The sequence below is a fragment of the Xiphophorus couchianus genome, chromosome 5, assembly GCF_001444195.1.
Source record: "Xiphophorus couchianus chromosome 5, X_couchianus-1.0, whole genome shotgun sequence".
Taxonomy (NCBI): Eukaryota; Metazoa; Chordata; class Actinopteri; order Cyprinodontiformes; family Poeciliidae; genus Xiphophorus; species Xiphophorus couchianus.
The window spans coordinates 9181215-9195680 of record NC_040232.1 but is presented as its reverse complement, the minus strand read 5'-3'; the positions used below and the strand labels follow the sequence as shown (position 1 = coordinate 9195680).

At 38.0% G+C, this 14466-nt stretch overlaps 2 protein-coding genes across 2 annotated transcripts; one reads left to right on the top strand and one right to left on the bottom strand.

Moving 5' to 3' along the window:
* Positions 1-6: 6 nt before the first annotated feature.
* Positions 7-2147, top strand: ten1 (TEN1 subunit of CST complex). The gene is made up of 3 exons (XM_028018248.1): positions 7-178; positions 352-509; positions 1615-2147. Exons 1-3 carry the CDS (start codon positions 90-92, stop codon positions 1764-1766), a joined length of 399 nt encoding a protein of 132 aa, XP_027874049.1. The 5' UTR covers positions 7-89; the 3' UTR covers positions 1767-2147.
* LOC114145074 (envoplakin-like) lies at positions 1915-14465 on the bottom strand. The gene is made up of 10 exons (XM_028018449.1): positions 14456-14465; positions 14059-14252; positions 12974-13149; positions 12716-12854; positions 11405-11598; positions 11006-11156; positions 9590-9673; positions 8229-8336; positions 8058-8150; positions 1915-7914 (listed from the first exon to the last, which is right to left on the bottom strand). The coding sequence occupies exons 1-10, from the start codon at positions 14463-14465 to the stop codon at positions 4528-4530; spliced, it is 4536 nt and encodes a 1511-aa protein (XP_027874250.1). The 3' UTR covers positions 1915-4527.
* Position 14466: the final 1 nt, after the last annotated feature.

The window sequence follows — 14466 nt, the reverse complement described above, 5'->3', positions numbered from 1 at the left end:
GAACGGTTACGTACGGTTACGTGACACACATCCCGGAAGTGTTTTCCCGAGAGCTCTGTGATAGGTTAACTTCTTTACCGTTAATAAACATGTCGATGCTTCCTCCAACCGCAGTGTTTCGTCTTCCTTGGGAAGTAGACTCAATGACAGAAGGAGAATCAGTGCGGACATTTGGCAGGTCGGGATTTAAGTATCGGTTCTGACCCATAAGTTCTGACCCTGTAGAGCCCCAGGATGGTTGACTAAAATCAGTCAGAGTCTACCTGGGTTGGCTGCAGGGCAAATGTCCAACATTATATCTTGATGTATTGTATTGTATTTATTTATAACTTGAAATTGTTGCCTTTCCAGACTTGTTTGCTATCAGCCGGATGAATCCAGAGCCACCCTGACAGCCCAGCATGCTTCCAAAGAACACCGTGTGTTTGTCCAAACCCAGTTTGTTGAGCCATTTAACCCAATAATTGGAGCCCAGTACCTGGTTCTGGGTGAGACAGAAATGTATGAAGGTAAAAGATCCCTCTGTGATTTCTCTTGGAGTTTTCATTTAGTTTAGCTTCTCTGATGCTCTTATTAAAGAAGCTGGTTATGACCGAGAGATACAAAGTTATTGGCACACTGAAAAATGTAGTCATTGGGATGATAATGGAGTGAATTTAGCACTGTTTCATAACTACACTGGTCCTAATAAGGAAGAACTCAATTAGCTGCATGATAAATTAAAATAAGCTTGATAGTTTTCATTCTGATGATTAATATTTTTGAAGACAAATTTTGTTTACAAATATCATAATCCATTTTTTACGATTTAAGTTGTAAGTGGTTTTTATTTATTGTTTTTGGTTGTGAAATATCCAAATACACTTAAATGTTAAGTGTTCTTTACAAAAAGTGTCTTGGTCTTTGATCGGGCAAACTCTCAAAGACCAATAATAATATAATAATTTTTATATATTGAAAATTGTCTCAACAATATTGTCACTTATCGCGACAATTATCGTTATTTGTTATTGTGACAGACCAATCAAAGTACTTTACCTGAGAGCCACATAATCACACAATTGAACTCGCATTCATACAGATAAGCCCAAAAGTTTGCAGATTTATGCTTAAATTAATCTTTTTATTATACCGACAGCTTTCTTTTGACTGGAAATCGATTGTTTTGGAGTGGTCCAGACATCCTGTACTTTAATCTGTTAAGAGAGTCACATTGACTTGTGCCAAGAGGAAGCTGACATTGAACCCACAATCTTGGGATAGCAACATAACCACTCTTCTCTAATGCTTCTGCTAACACTGCACATGTAAAAAAAGAAATGAATAACTAAATAATTTTTCATAGCATCTTCCACAAATATCAACATCTCATAGAAGAAAATGTATCAGTTCACTTTATTTCAAAAATGTTGTCTTTCTTTAAAAAGATGGTTCTTGAAACATAACAAATGTTCGTTAGTAGATATTTTTCAGAAATTATAAGAAGTCTTTTTCAAAACATCATGTGATATTTGCAGTTCTAAATAAGTTTCATTTAGCTGGACTGAGGGGAAAATGGCTCTTTGAATCATAAGTTTTGAAAACTCTGACCCATCCACATCCGTTTGTCTGCAGGTGTTGGTGTGATGGTTCGCGCCCGTGTGCTGAACTGTGTTGACGGAGTAAACACTGCACTTCTGCAGAAGGCTATCACTGAGCAGAGGAGCTTCTTCGCAGAGAGGGAGTGCAAACAGGGGGAGGTTACACAATCACAAGATGTAACTTGATAAAGGTCTTCATGCTGTAATGCTAGGAAGCCAACAGCAATGTTCAGAGACTTTTGTACCCATATTATCTTTATCAGTTACTTTGGGACAATGAAGCTAAGAGTCAGTCTAGTTCCCAGAATATATATTGGGTCCATATGTTGTATTGTTTGTCAATTTTTGAGGTTTATGATTGTTTGTAGCAGATTTTTGTGCTAATTCTGCTTGATGTTGTGATTTCACAGCTTGTGAACAAATGTTATGTCAAAGTTCATATACAAGTAGCAGATTCACATACCACCATTATGTGGATGACAATAAACTAGGAATATTTTCTACTGTCAAAATCTGGTATATTTCTGTATATATTTGTAATAAAAATAATATCCTGGTTAAACGAAATGAAACATTATAATAATGGGTGATGTCTTATTCTGGAATATGCTTCTCTTGTATTGTTAAGGAAATTATTCTTGCATGGTGAACGCTGCTTCTTATGAGTTGTGGTCTGTTCGTATGGCCATCTATGCTTGAAGCTGAAACGACTTGAAGCTCACACTTACAATTTGGTTTCAGAAGAGGATCACACATTTAAATGAACCTGCTAAAAGAAACACAAACTACAGGATCTGGTAAAAAAAAATACCTAAAGACAAAATAATGCATCAAACCTTTGTGGAAACTCATGAGGACAACAGTTTGATGGATAAAGCAGTATACTAGATGGTGACAGAAACAGAAGATATTGTCAAAATTCAGACAGAAAATGTTCACTAAAATGAAGGAGATGTAACACTTCAAAAATGTGTCCCATTAGTGATTACTGTGTATTTTAAAATGGTCGTGTCAAGGGTATTTTCTTAGTATCTAACTTTAAAATGGTTAGAATTTTTTCTGAGTACCATCGAAGACAGCCAAAATACCAACAGGAGTTATTGTACCTCAATTTAGAAAACCAGGGCTTTAAAGGAACAGTGCAGCTTGATGTCATCTGCACAGATATGACAGTAATGATCTTTAAATCTGTTTATCATCTGCACCTATACGGATTGTTCTGTTTCTACGAATCTGCAAGGAAAAGCAAGTTTTGACAATAGATGAATGGATGCATTTAGCAGAACACTCATAATAAAAAGTGAAGAGTCAAATGCTTTTTAACCATCATAAGTTAATTTTAATCATATCTGATTCTTCATAAAATATCTAACAATTTCAAGTTTTAAGTGAAGAATTAACACAGAATCAAATCAATCTATAATATTATGCCCCGATATCCCCAATAACACAGCAATATTCACAATAAACAGTACTGATGCAGCATTGGTCACTTCATTTTGATCCAAAAGGCATCAAACAACAAATATTCCTATGTATGACTCTTGGCTAAACAAATGCAACTCAACAGCAATCATCCTGACAACTTGACAAACAGTTTTATACTATATGTCTTCTCCTGAGTTAATATGTATATGTAGTAGAAGCTACATACTGTATATATGTAGTTGAAGCAGCAGAATACATAATATATTTTATTACCAAGCTAAGAAAACAACCTTTAGTAGTAAACATAAATTTGTTGTGTGTAGTGTAAGAAAAGAGAATAGCTTAGTAACAGTCAATAGCCTACTCAGACCGTGGCCCAACTCAGAATGTCGGCACACTCGGTTGTTGGCATTCACGATTTAATTTTCAGGCCTCATAAAGAAAACAACAGGCTCAGTTAAACCAATCTACCAGGTTTTAACAGCAGAAGCAGAAATAAAACCTAAAATAATTGTGCTAAACAACAGCAGCAGCAGTTACACATGCCCCAACCCACCAAGCCAAGCACAGGTGCAAACTACATTTATGCATCCTTCAATTGTTTAATGTTTTGGTATATTATCTCCCACAAATTATCTAAGCTTTTTACTATGCATGGAAACAATCAGTGATGGTCTGGATTCTGGTTTGACTGTGCTTCTCAACATGCAACATGCTCATGGCAGCTACACCTGTTTTAAGTAACCCAATCTAGCAAACACAACCACTAGAATAAATCCACAAACAAAAGTTTCAGGACCTCCATTTCCAGATATTTTGAAGCTTATATGCAAGCTCATATTCAACTGGTTAATAACTCAACTGGTTAATAATCCAGATGCCACAGGGCATAACTATTACATTGCAGACGCATTGTAACACAATAATCTCCAACAAACATGAGTGTCACTAGCTTTTTGTTATCAATTAAAATTATCTTATTCTAGCCAACTCTGGCACAGTTAAATAATATGTTGATTAATGTGCACTGTCCCTTGACAAATTAATAAATTTGAAAAGCCTTAGTCATTTTTCATTGCCTTGTTTCATAGACTCACCCAGCAAACCTTACTGACAGGAACATAAACTTTACAATGCATTTGGTCATGTATTTTATGTAGTAACTCTATCTTCATTCTTTGTTAGGAATGGATCCTTAAGTTGTACACCTTCAATATGCTCTTTTTCAAACTGTACGCAACTGCATGTCCACACAATAAATGCTCCTTGACCCGAAGCAGCAATCATCGTGGCCTTGGATGAGTTTATTTTTTCTTAACTCTAAATTCAATTCCAAACATTTTTAGGGTCCTAAATTTTCGATGTCGTTCACCTACTGAGTCAGGAGAGCCACTGAGTCTCCTCACAAGCCAAACATCAGGAGACTTCCCAGTTAAAGCCTGACCTCCTGATTAATTTATTCCCCCTCTTCTCTTCTCCTAGTGACATCAGATAGTTATGGTGTTAACTGCAAGTGAATCTAGAGATTAAAATATCTTGAAGAGCAGTATGTTGGAAAATAGCTTGGCTCTTTGGAGGAGGCAGGTAGCATTGGTAAGCCAGACGCTGTGTCTTTCCTACAGCGATCCAGAGCTTGCTTGTAGTTGATCTTCTCCTTTGTGATAGGGTCAATGATATCTCTGACATAGTGTTCGCCGGTTTGTAGATCCTTTTTTGTTGTACTGTCAATCTTTTTAGATTCAATGGCATCCAATAAGCTAACTCTACAACCAGTGGCAGGATCTACCAGCCCCCCAGTCAGGTGTTGTGCCTCCATGTATCGAATTGCTGACTCTTTTGGCATCCAGCCTTTCTGAACAGCTTCTCCCACAGACAAACACTCTTTGGTCATGGGGTCTTCAACTCCAGTGAAAGCTTTCTCTGCATTAAGCAGCCGTTGGATTTGGCTGTCCTCGATAAGGCCTCGTTGTGCTGCCTTGCTAACTTTGCATCTTTCTTTGTTGCTGATGTCAGTGATGCCACCTGTTGCTGCTTGAGCCTCCAGCAGTCTTTGGGCAGTGGTAGGGTCGATCAGTTTGCGCAAGGTGGCATTGCGGATTGTAAAGCAGGTGTCTGTATATGTATCCATTATTCCAGCAATTGGCTGTGTTTCCGTAGCAGTGGTAAGGTCTAATGATGGAGATTTCGCAGATGAATTTGGTGTTTGGGTGACTGAGGTGAATTTGGGTTGCTTGGTTTTGTCACCTGCAACAAGAAGGGCAAATTCTGAGATAGGAAGTTTGCCTTGTTTGTATTGTTGCAGATCATCATTTGTTAGCCTTCCTTCCTTGATAGCGTCTTTGATAGAGTACTGCTTTCCACTCTTGCGATCCAGCAGCACAGATGTTTCTCCATCAGGACCCTTGGACGTTATCTCTTCCCAGTCACATTCTAGTTCCTGCAGATGAATGTACTGCTGGCGATCAATGAGGCCCCCAAGGTAGGCATCATAAGGAGACATGTCTTTACCAGTATCTGGATCCAAAATGGTGATTTTGGTCGAGACATTGGTTTCTTTGGTCCTTGTCTCTGCCTGTTCCTCTTTCTGCAGGTACATCAGAATCTCACGAATTGTGCTGTCTCGTTCATGAATCTTATCTTTCTCGTCCAAGATCTGTCTCTCCAGTCGCTGGACATCTGACTCCATCTTAACGCTCTTCTGCCTGTTCATCTGTGATCTTTCAGTCATCAATCGACTTCGCTGCTGGAAAGAGAGATGAATGTTGTGTTTCTTTGCTTCAAGAGTTCTGAGTTCTTGGGTGAAGTTGTCATTTTCCCTTACTAGAGTATCTTTGTTGAAACTAAGAAATGTCTCTTCTCTTGAATTGTTAGATTTGGTGCTCCTCAAAACGCTAATTTTGTCATAGAGACGCCTGATTTCATCCTCCAAGTCTTGTCTAGCAAATTTGTTCTGAGACACCTGCTCCCTCAGACGGCGTCGCTCAGCTTCAACAGCCTGATCTTTCTCCACACGAACAACCTCCTTATACACCGTCTTTTCACCTGACTTCTCTTTCTGCAGAATCTCAAGCTTTAATTTGACATTGCGGATTTCCCTCTGGATACGTAAGATATCATGGGTTTCCTTGTCCATGTCAAAATGCAAACCATTTGTCAGCCTCTCTAGTTTTGGATCTCTTTCAACCTTCAGCACTTCCTCAACTACTATGCTCTCAACAGGAGGTGGGGCATTTTCCAATTGTGTGATACGTAGTCGGATCTCTCTAAGTTCAGATTCAGCTTGAATCCTTTTTTGGTGCTCATCACTCTCTCTTATGATGCACTCCTTGTCTTCCAACTTTGTTCTTAGTTGCTGTAACTCCAGATTCATCTGACGGCGACTCGTTACGACTTCATCAAGCCTCCTACTGAGTCTGTCATGTTCCAGTGTTTGCCTTGGGTCCTTCTGAAGGTGTACAACCTCCTGGACAATCAGTTTCTGTTCTGGTTTCTGTCTTTCCAAAAGAAGGTATTTGTGTTGGAGGTCAAAAACCATCTCCTCAATATTTCGCCTCAACTGTGCTTCTTCCAGCACACTCCTGCGCAAACGATCCGCTTCCTTCTCCAGTAGTGGATCAGACTCATATTTAATTAAGTCCCTGGAGACAAACTGGGTCTCTATCTTGGACATTTCTGCCTTCCTTTCATCTCTTTCTTTTCGCAGCTGTCTAACCTGGTCTTCAAGAGAGGTACACTGGCTGTCTAGGCGGTTCACCTGATCATTTAACCTCTGGATCTCTCGCTCGTTTTCAGGGCTTCTTTCTTCTTTCACCACCTCTTGGAGAACTTCTTTGAATTCTACTTTGGGTTTCTCTGAACGAAGGGCATTCAGATCAGAGGTGACCTGCGTAATCACCTTTTCTAGATCAGTATTCTGCATATTTATTTCCTGTATTTCTTTGCGGAGGTGCTCAATTTCCATCTCTGTATTTGGGTCTATTAGGTAGATCTCATTTACAACTTCTTTCACCTCAAAACTTGGCCTCTGGGCTTGAACTTCTCTGTAGCGCTTCTGCAGCTCCATCACTTCTTGAGACAAATGGCTGTTTTCAGATCTCTCTTCCTCCATGCTCGTTTGGAGCTTGTTGAATTCTGCGATAAGTTCAGGGTTTTGTTCAATCTTTTCCACCTTTCTAGCGATGCCTTTAGACTGGATGTTGGGAATCAGCTTCTCAAGGGTATTAATCTGATTTCTTGTCTGGAAGATTTCATCATTGAGGATCCTGCATTTGTTTTTCTCATCAGAAATTTCAGTCTCAAATGTTTTAAATGCTTTCAAAATCTCTAGATCTTGTTCTGATTTACCTGCTTCCTTCTTATCCTCGCTCTCTTTCAGGGGCGGTTGAATATGCTGGAGAATTGCGATTTCTTTCTTCATTTGGGCTTGCTCTCGTTCCTTCATTTGGATTTCATGTCTTGTCCTTGCGATCTCATTTCGCATGTTGGCAGCCTCTTCTTCCAGTTGAGGATCTCTTTTAAACTCAATCACCTCTCTAGTCACCATTCTGGGGTATGTGTGTTTAATGGTGTCTTGCAGATCGCCAATTCTCTCGTTTACTGTCTCAAACTCTGAATGGGTGGAGCTCCGTTTCAGGACTTCAGTGTTCAGTTTGCTCCTACGGTCAGACAGATCACCTACTAGTGTAGGATCCTGGTGGAACCGCAGTGCATCGTTGTCCTCCACATGATCCACACCATGATGATTCTTAATCCTGTTTTTGAAGGTATTTAGTTTGGTCTCTGCTTGAGCTGTAAGTTCATTCTCGTCCACTAATTCCCCAAGCAAGCCATCTAATTCAGAGCTACTCTTTTGTTGGTTTTCAAGCTCCGTCTGTTGCTGTGCCACCATCTGAACCTTTTCTTCATTCTGCAGCAATAAAAACATATTAAGTGGGTTTAAGTACACGTTTTCAGATGATTTACAGTGTAGCTTATTTTTTTTTAATTGGTTATAGCATAAATAGTGCAAAACAAAGATAAGTTTGACAAATTTGTGACCTTAAGCCTTACTTGAAAAATGAGATTCCTAGCCAAATCGATCCGTTTCTGACGCTGAGCGTTTTCTGCTGTTGCTTCTGCGTAGTGATTTATCAATTTTTTTTCCTGTGATGAACAGATCTTTAATCAAATTCTTATCTCTTTAAAAAACATAAATATACAGTAAAATAATCTGAATGTTACCTCTCTCTGAATAGCATCACTGAATGTGAGGCTTTGGGTCGTCTTTGGAAGAGTCATCCCGACATCTTCAAGTGTACCGTTGTATTTATTAGCATTTGTCTCATAATCCTGCAGGCATAAAAATGTTACATATTTTATTCCTCCGTCTCTAAAAGTTAAAGGCACATCCAAGCGCGAAGAGGAATGGATCATTTCAGTCTGCCTGAACTGAAGCTAAATATTTCAAGCATAAAAAAAATAAAAGTTGGGTTAAAAGTTCCTTTGTTTTCTTGTATTTCCTATTTCAGAGTTGTACTGTTTCAGAGCTAAAAACAAAAGATTATTGTTAGAACTGTAAATATCTTTTATCCCATATATACTCAAAATTAACTTTAAGAACTGTGCGATTCTTTTGTTTTCTCCTATGTGTGTTTTGGTGAGAGATGTCTGCAGGAAACTGATAAGAGTGCCAAATTGGAATTAGATGCTAGTTACTTTGGAGACAAATCTAAGAACTGGCCTGATGAGGAAAACACCCAAAGGCTAAAGGTCAAAGCTTGTGACCCAGAGACACGGGAACTGCACTTGAGACCTCACATGCACTAAGACAGGAGATTCATTGTATAGAAAAATGTATGACTGTGTGTTAGCAGCTGGGTTTTGTTTCCCCACCCCTTTTCTAGGCCAGCTGCTGGCCAATGTAAATTAGGACGTCATGATGCAAATAAAGGAGGAGAAGCAAGAGAGGATTTTCAGAGCGAATTTGAAGACTGTGAAAATCAGACCCTCCTCTCTGCTCTCCTCGCGAGTAAAATCCAATTCTTTTGTCTTTCTTCTTTTTGTCTATTAAGGTTGTAAACCTGACAATTATGAATTTTCATTTTCAATGCAAGATTTGACTAAAATGCTTTTAAAAAGTGTACCATACGTTTCCCTGAGCTGGGACTTATAAACAAGGTGAGGTGACACAAACACCTCAGTTTGCAGGTAATTAACCTGCTGTAGTAAACATTATACTTTATACTTATTAGTGGAGTACTTCAGCTCCAAAGGGGGAAATGTTCCTAGTTTGAACAGCTCTGTAAAATACAACTACAAACCATTATAGATGCTAAAATCCTTGATGACAAGGATATTAACAACATTCAAAACTTAAAATGTATATAAACCTGATTATAATCCTGTTTAATGTTTTTCTTATTCTCCAATCATAAATGCCATATCGTACTTTGGATGCAGTAGGAATGCTCTACTATGGAGTTTCTATAACGGAAAACAGGAGGGTACCTTTCATGATTAGTTTCTTTGTCTGGCCCAAGAGTGAACGATTATTTGAATGATATTGTGAAACGTATGCAGTTCTGCTTCTCTTTTGTTCTTACACTGAGTATGCACTGCAGATCTTGAGAGTGGCCAACCACTACGTCCATGTCGTCCTCCTTCTGCTTTAGATCCTTCATCACTCTCTGTGAATTGAGAAAGGTTGCATTAATCCTTTAAACACTATTTAACTCAATTAAATGATGCACAAATATGATTTTTTTATGTATAGTGCTTCACTTTTTCCAAATTGTACTAAATTATTGTATTTTCTGAAGATTCTACACACAAATGCCCAATTATGACATTGTGAAAGTTTGAGTGTTTTGCAAATTTATTAAAATTACAAAGCCTATTAATCATATTTAAATAAATATTCACAGACTTTGCAACAAGGTTCAAAACTCAGACCACGAGAAACAAGATTCTCTGGTCTGAAAGCTTGAACTCTTTGTGAATGAAAAGCGTCATATTTAGAGGAAACTAGACGCACCAATCCAATATTAATAACTGTATCAGTCCCAATGTTGAAAAAATTATAGATCTGGTATTGGTGACAATGTGACTGATTCACATGGGCAGATCTATTCAGTCTAACTCTACGCTTTGTGCTCTGAGCTACGTCACACTTTATTATTTGTTTTACTTTATATTTAGAATTTCTAATTTCACCTTCTGAACCATTTGAAAGAAGATTTGCTGCAGTTTATTTTTTACATGTTTGACTAAGGTATAGTTTTTTGTCAGATTCAGTTTATTATTTATTTTAGATTGGCTGTTGGTGGTTCAAGGTGCTTTACATGATAAAAACACAAAATTAAAAACTTTTAAATTAAACAAACAAGTGAACAAACATGATTAGCCATCACCATGATTATGCAATGCTTAATTTATTATGGCTCAAAAGCAACAGCTGGGTTTTTAGTCTTAATTTGAAGGAACTCAGTGTTTCAGCTGTTTTGCAGGTTTCTAGGAGTTTGTTCCAGATTTATGTTGCAATTCTCCTAATTGCACTGAACAAATTCAAGTTTTGTTGTTTTTACATGTTTGACCAAGCGTGTGAAGCTTTAAGTAATGTACTGGTGCAGAGCTGTCAAATAAACGTGTAATTAAATTAAAAAGATAAACGTTTTAAGTCACTTCAACACTGTTTTTCTGTATCAGATCGATGTCGGTCGATGCTAAACCTCAGATATCTGTATCGGTATTGAAAGTGTTCAAAAAGACTTGAGGCTGTAAAAGCTGCCAAAGGTGGATCAGCAAAGTATTAAGCAAGGATGTGAACACGTATGTAAATGTAATTTCTTGGTTTTGTGTTGTTAATAAATGTGGAAAAATCTCAAAAACATTTTTTCCAAATGTAGGTATTTGCATGTAGAAATTTGAGGAAAGAGATTGAATTAACAATTTGCAGAAAGGTGGAAAAAGTTAAACACTGAATATTTTTCAGATCAGTACGTCTCTAAGGACTTTCATACCTGTTGGGAGATCTGCTTAGCAGTCACCTGCGACAGTCCATCGTTGATATTTATCTGATTTGTTGGCAGGCTGTCCAAGAAAGAGTTGAGATATTTGCACAGGTTCTGGAACTCCTGGTACGCTGACGAAGCCTCTTGCAAAAGGTTTTCTCTAAAGGATGTCAGAAAAAAAATGTATTAATTTTCTACACATCTTTGCTGTTATAAAATATATTTCTTTTTAAGAGCATTAAGTTTTGCTTTTCCCTAAAAGATATTTAGCAATATTTAAAAGTAAACACAGAATTTATGAAATGTTCTTTCAATTTTTGTTACTATCAAACTTGACGCCATACTGGGATTAAACAAATCCCAGTATGGCTAAATTAACTGAACTGAAAGGCTCTCGGTTTTTCTAACCTTTCCTTCAGCTGGTTGGCAACATTTGTGTAGCGACTCTGCAGCTGTTTGACATCATTCCTCTGGCGCTGGATGTCAGGGCAGTACTCCTGGTGGTCTTTCCGAAGGGAGCTGCACAACTCCTCAGTCGCCTCCAAGTCCTGATTCAGTTTCGTCATGTCATCCTGGATCCCTGCTACTGATTGCTGCTGGCGCTAAACACAACAAAGGGGACATCCAAAACAAAATATACACTGTGCTGCCAAAAGTTTTGAGTTGTTCCAACTGTGTACCTACAGCCCACAGCCATAGGTAATTAAAGGTGACCTATCATACTTTATTAAACAGGTTAGGATGTTTCTATGGGCTAGACAAAACATGTTCATTACATTTTTTGCACAAAATGATTCTTAGACGGTGAGGTTTTAGTCTGTTCAGTTCTGACTATTTTGAGCTGTTTTAGGGCGTCTTGTCACTTTAAATCCAATTAAGCTGCTGCTGGCCCTCCGGCCCCCAACTCAACATTTACACTCAAAAGTGAAAATGACTGCAAACAGATACACAATTATGCAATTCTACATCTTTGAAAAGCAGAAGTGGAGCCTCCTGCACAACAAACAAGTGGTTTCTGGATGGTAAGTCATCAACAAAGCACTTGTGTTTTCCAGAAGCCATTGTACAGCACATAGCGGTAGAACTAAATGTGCTGGACTCAGCTGGGGTTAATATGTCGGGGTTAAAATTGTTAATATGACTTGACAATTAGGAGGTTTTTGAAATGGTTCATCTTCCAAACACCAAAAAACATTAACTAATTGCCCCAAAACAACCAGTTTTTGGGCAATAAAGAGCGCCAAAAACGACACTTTTTTTAAGCGCTTGGGCTGTGTTTAGAAGCAACTGCAACCAAAATGAAAGAATGAATTTTGTATAATACATCCCATTTAAACGTCAAGTCATACAGAGTGCTTCTACAAACATTTGTAAAAGAATGGATCTCTCTCAGGAGCTAAGTGAACTCAAACTTTGAGAGGATGTCATCTGTGCAAAAAAGTCCAGCCTAAATATTCCACATTTAACTGTTAATGGCATCTAAAGTGGAAATAGGAGGAAACGACAACAACTCAGATATGAAGAATCCAAAAACTGAATGGAAAGTCTTATTAAAAGAAACTGTTCTAACTGCAAAGATTTCTGTGTTAAAGCCTTTGTCTTAAAAACAGGATGCTGTCCTTACAGTTTGTGTGTTTGTGCAGAAGCTAATAGTGATCCAACATACAGTAGTGTACGTCATGGTGAATGTTTGTACCAGCCTGTTGTACATATCCTCACCTGAATGTTTTCAGAGTGAGTTTGAATTGCATTTGGTATGTCAGGAATTTGACTGTCTTCACTGAGGTTTCTCTCAAGGCCATAAACAAGATCGTCCACCTTCTGAATTTGACTCTCCAGGCTGAGAGACGCATTCGCTCTGAGAGAAACAGATAAATACAGCAAGCTGTGATCTAAAAAACAAGAACAAAAGCCTAAACTTTATAAATACTACCACTGCTAATAATAATAATAATAATAATAATAATAAAAACATACTTTTTACTGTAGAGATCCGTCAGAGCGGCTAAGCTATCATGCTTGCTTCTAGCAGCACTCAGTCTGAGCGGCAGCCCAGGCAAGAAGCTGCTGGACTCAGCAGAGAGGAAAGGCTGCAGGTCGGCCTCTGCGGTCTGGATCTGCTGCTCCAGAACCTTCAGTGCCTCGGCAACTTGCTGTATAAAACAAATATGATTTAGAAGACTTTGAATCGCTTCACAGTCCTCTGAGGGTGCTTGAGCGCACTTTTTCCTTCCACTCATCTTTCCATGAACATGTTTGGACTGAACTCCAAAAACACAAAATTATACCAAGTATTTTGTCTATTTTCTAGTGCAAATACCTTATTAAACTTGAAATAAGACAAATCTGGCTTACGAGTAACTTTTCAGCAAGATATAGGAGCTTGTTTTAAGTCAATAATTTTTTATTTTGATTTTAAAAAGTACTAGTTCCTCTGGAAGATTATTTCAATTATGACATGGGAAAATGTCATATTGTAAGTGAAATAACAATAACAGAGGAAATAGTACTTTTTAAAAATCAATATGAATAAATTGTTGACTTAAAACAAGCTCATATAACTTGCTGAAAAGTTACTTGTAAGCCAGATTTGTCTTATTTTAAGTGTATTAAGATATTTGCACCAAAAACTAGACAAGAGTATTTTGTAAAATTTTGTGTTTTTGCAGTGCGCAGCAATGCAATTTAATGGCTTAATCTTCTTGTGCAGTGAGTCGGTGACTGTCTGCTTTAAATTGAATAATATAACATTTATTCATAAAAAAAAATCTTCTTTTAAATTGGTTTGATATTATCTATTTGAAAATAAGCAGATGAAATAAATCCGTCTGTATGGTTGAAGTCTAAATATTAAAAATGTAATTACTTAAAATGAGCTTTTGAAGATATTTCAATTTACTTAGTGTACCTCTAAGTGTCACAATCAGTATCAACATGCAACAAAATGAACTTTATGAAAATAAAGCTACATTTTTTTCCCCTCATGAACTAAACTTAAATATAATCAGATCCCTACTGAGAGTTTCTTCCCACTGAAACCATCAGTGTTTGTGTTGACTCACCTCCTGCTCTCTCAGCTTCTTGGCCAGATCTCCGGTCGGGTTGGTGCGGCTCACCGGGGTTCGCAGACGGCTCAGCATGCCCTGCTCCGTGTTGGCCAGGTCAGAGTCCAGCTGGTCCAGCCGCTGAGCCACAGCGGCCAGTATGGGGTCTGCTGGAGCTGAAGAAACTGGAGTTGAGTTAAGACAATTATTTTCTGATTAATCTTACCTAAAAAACAGGGACGTCTTTGTGTCAGTCGGTAATTTCTCGTCATAGAAATCCCATATGAGGTACCTCAAGGTTCAATCCTGGGACTCCTCTCATTAAACATAATAACTGTATAATGTTTTTAATGGTTTAAAGCACTTTGTTGCTGAACTGTGCCATGCAAACAAACTTTTCTTGATCTCTGTGGACCCTGAGGCATT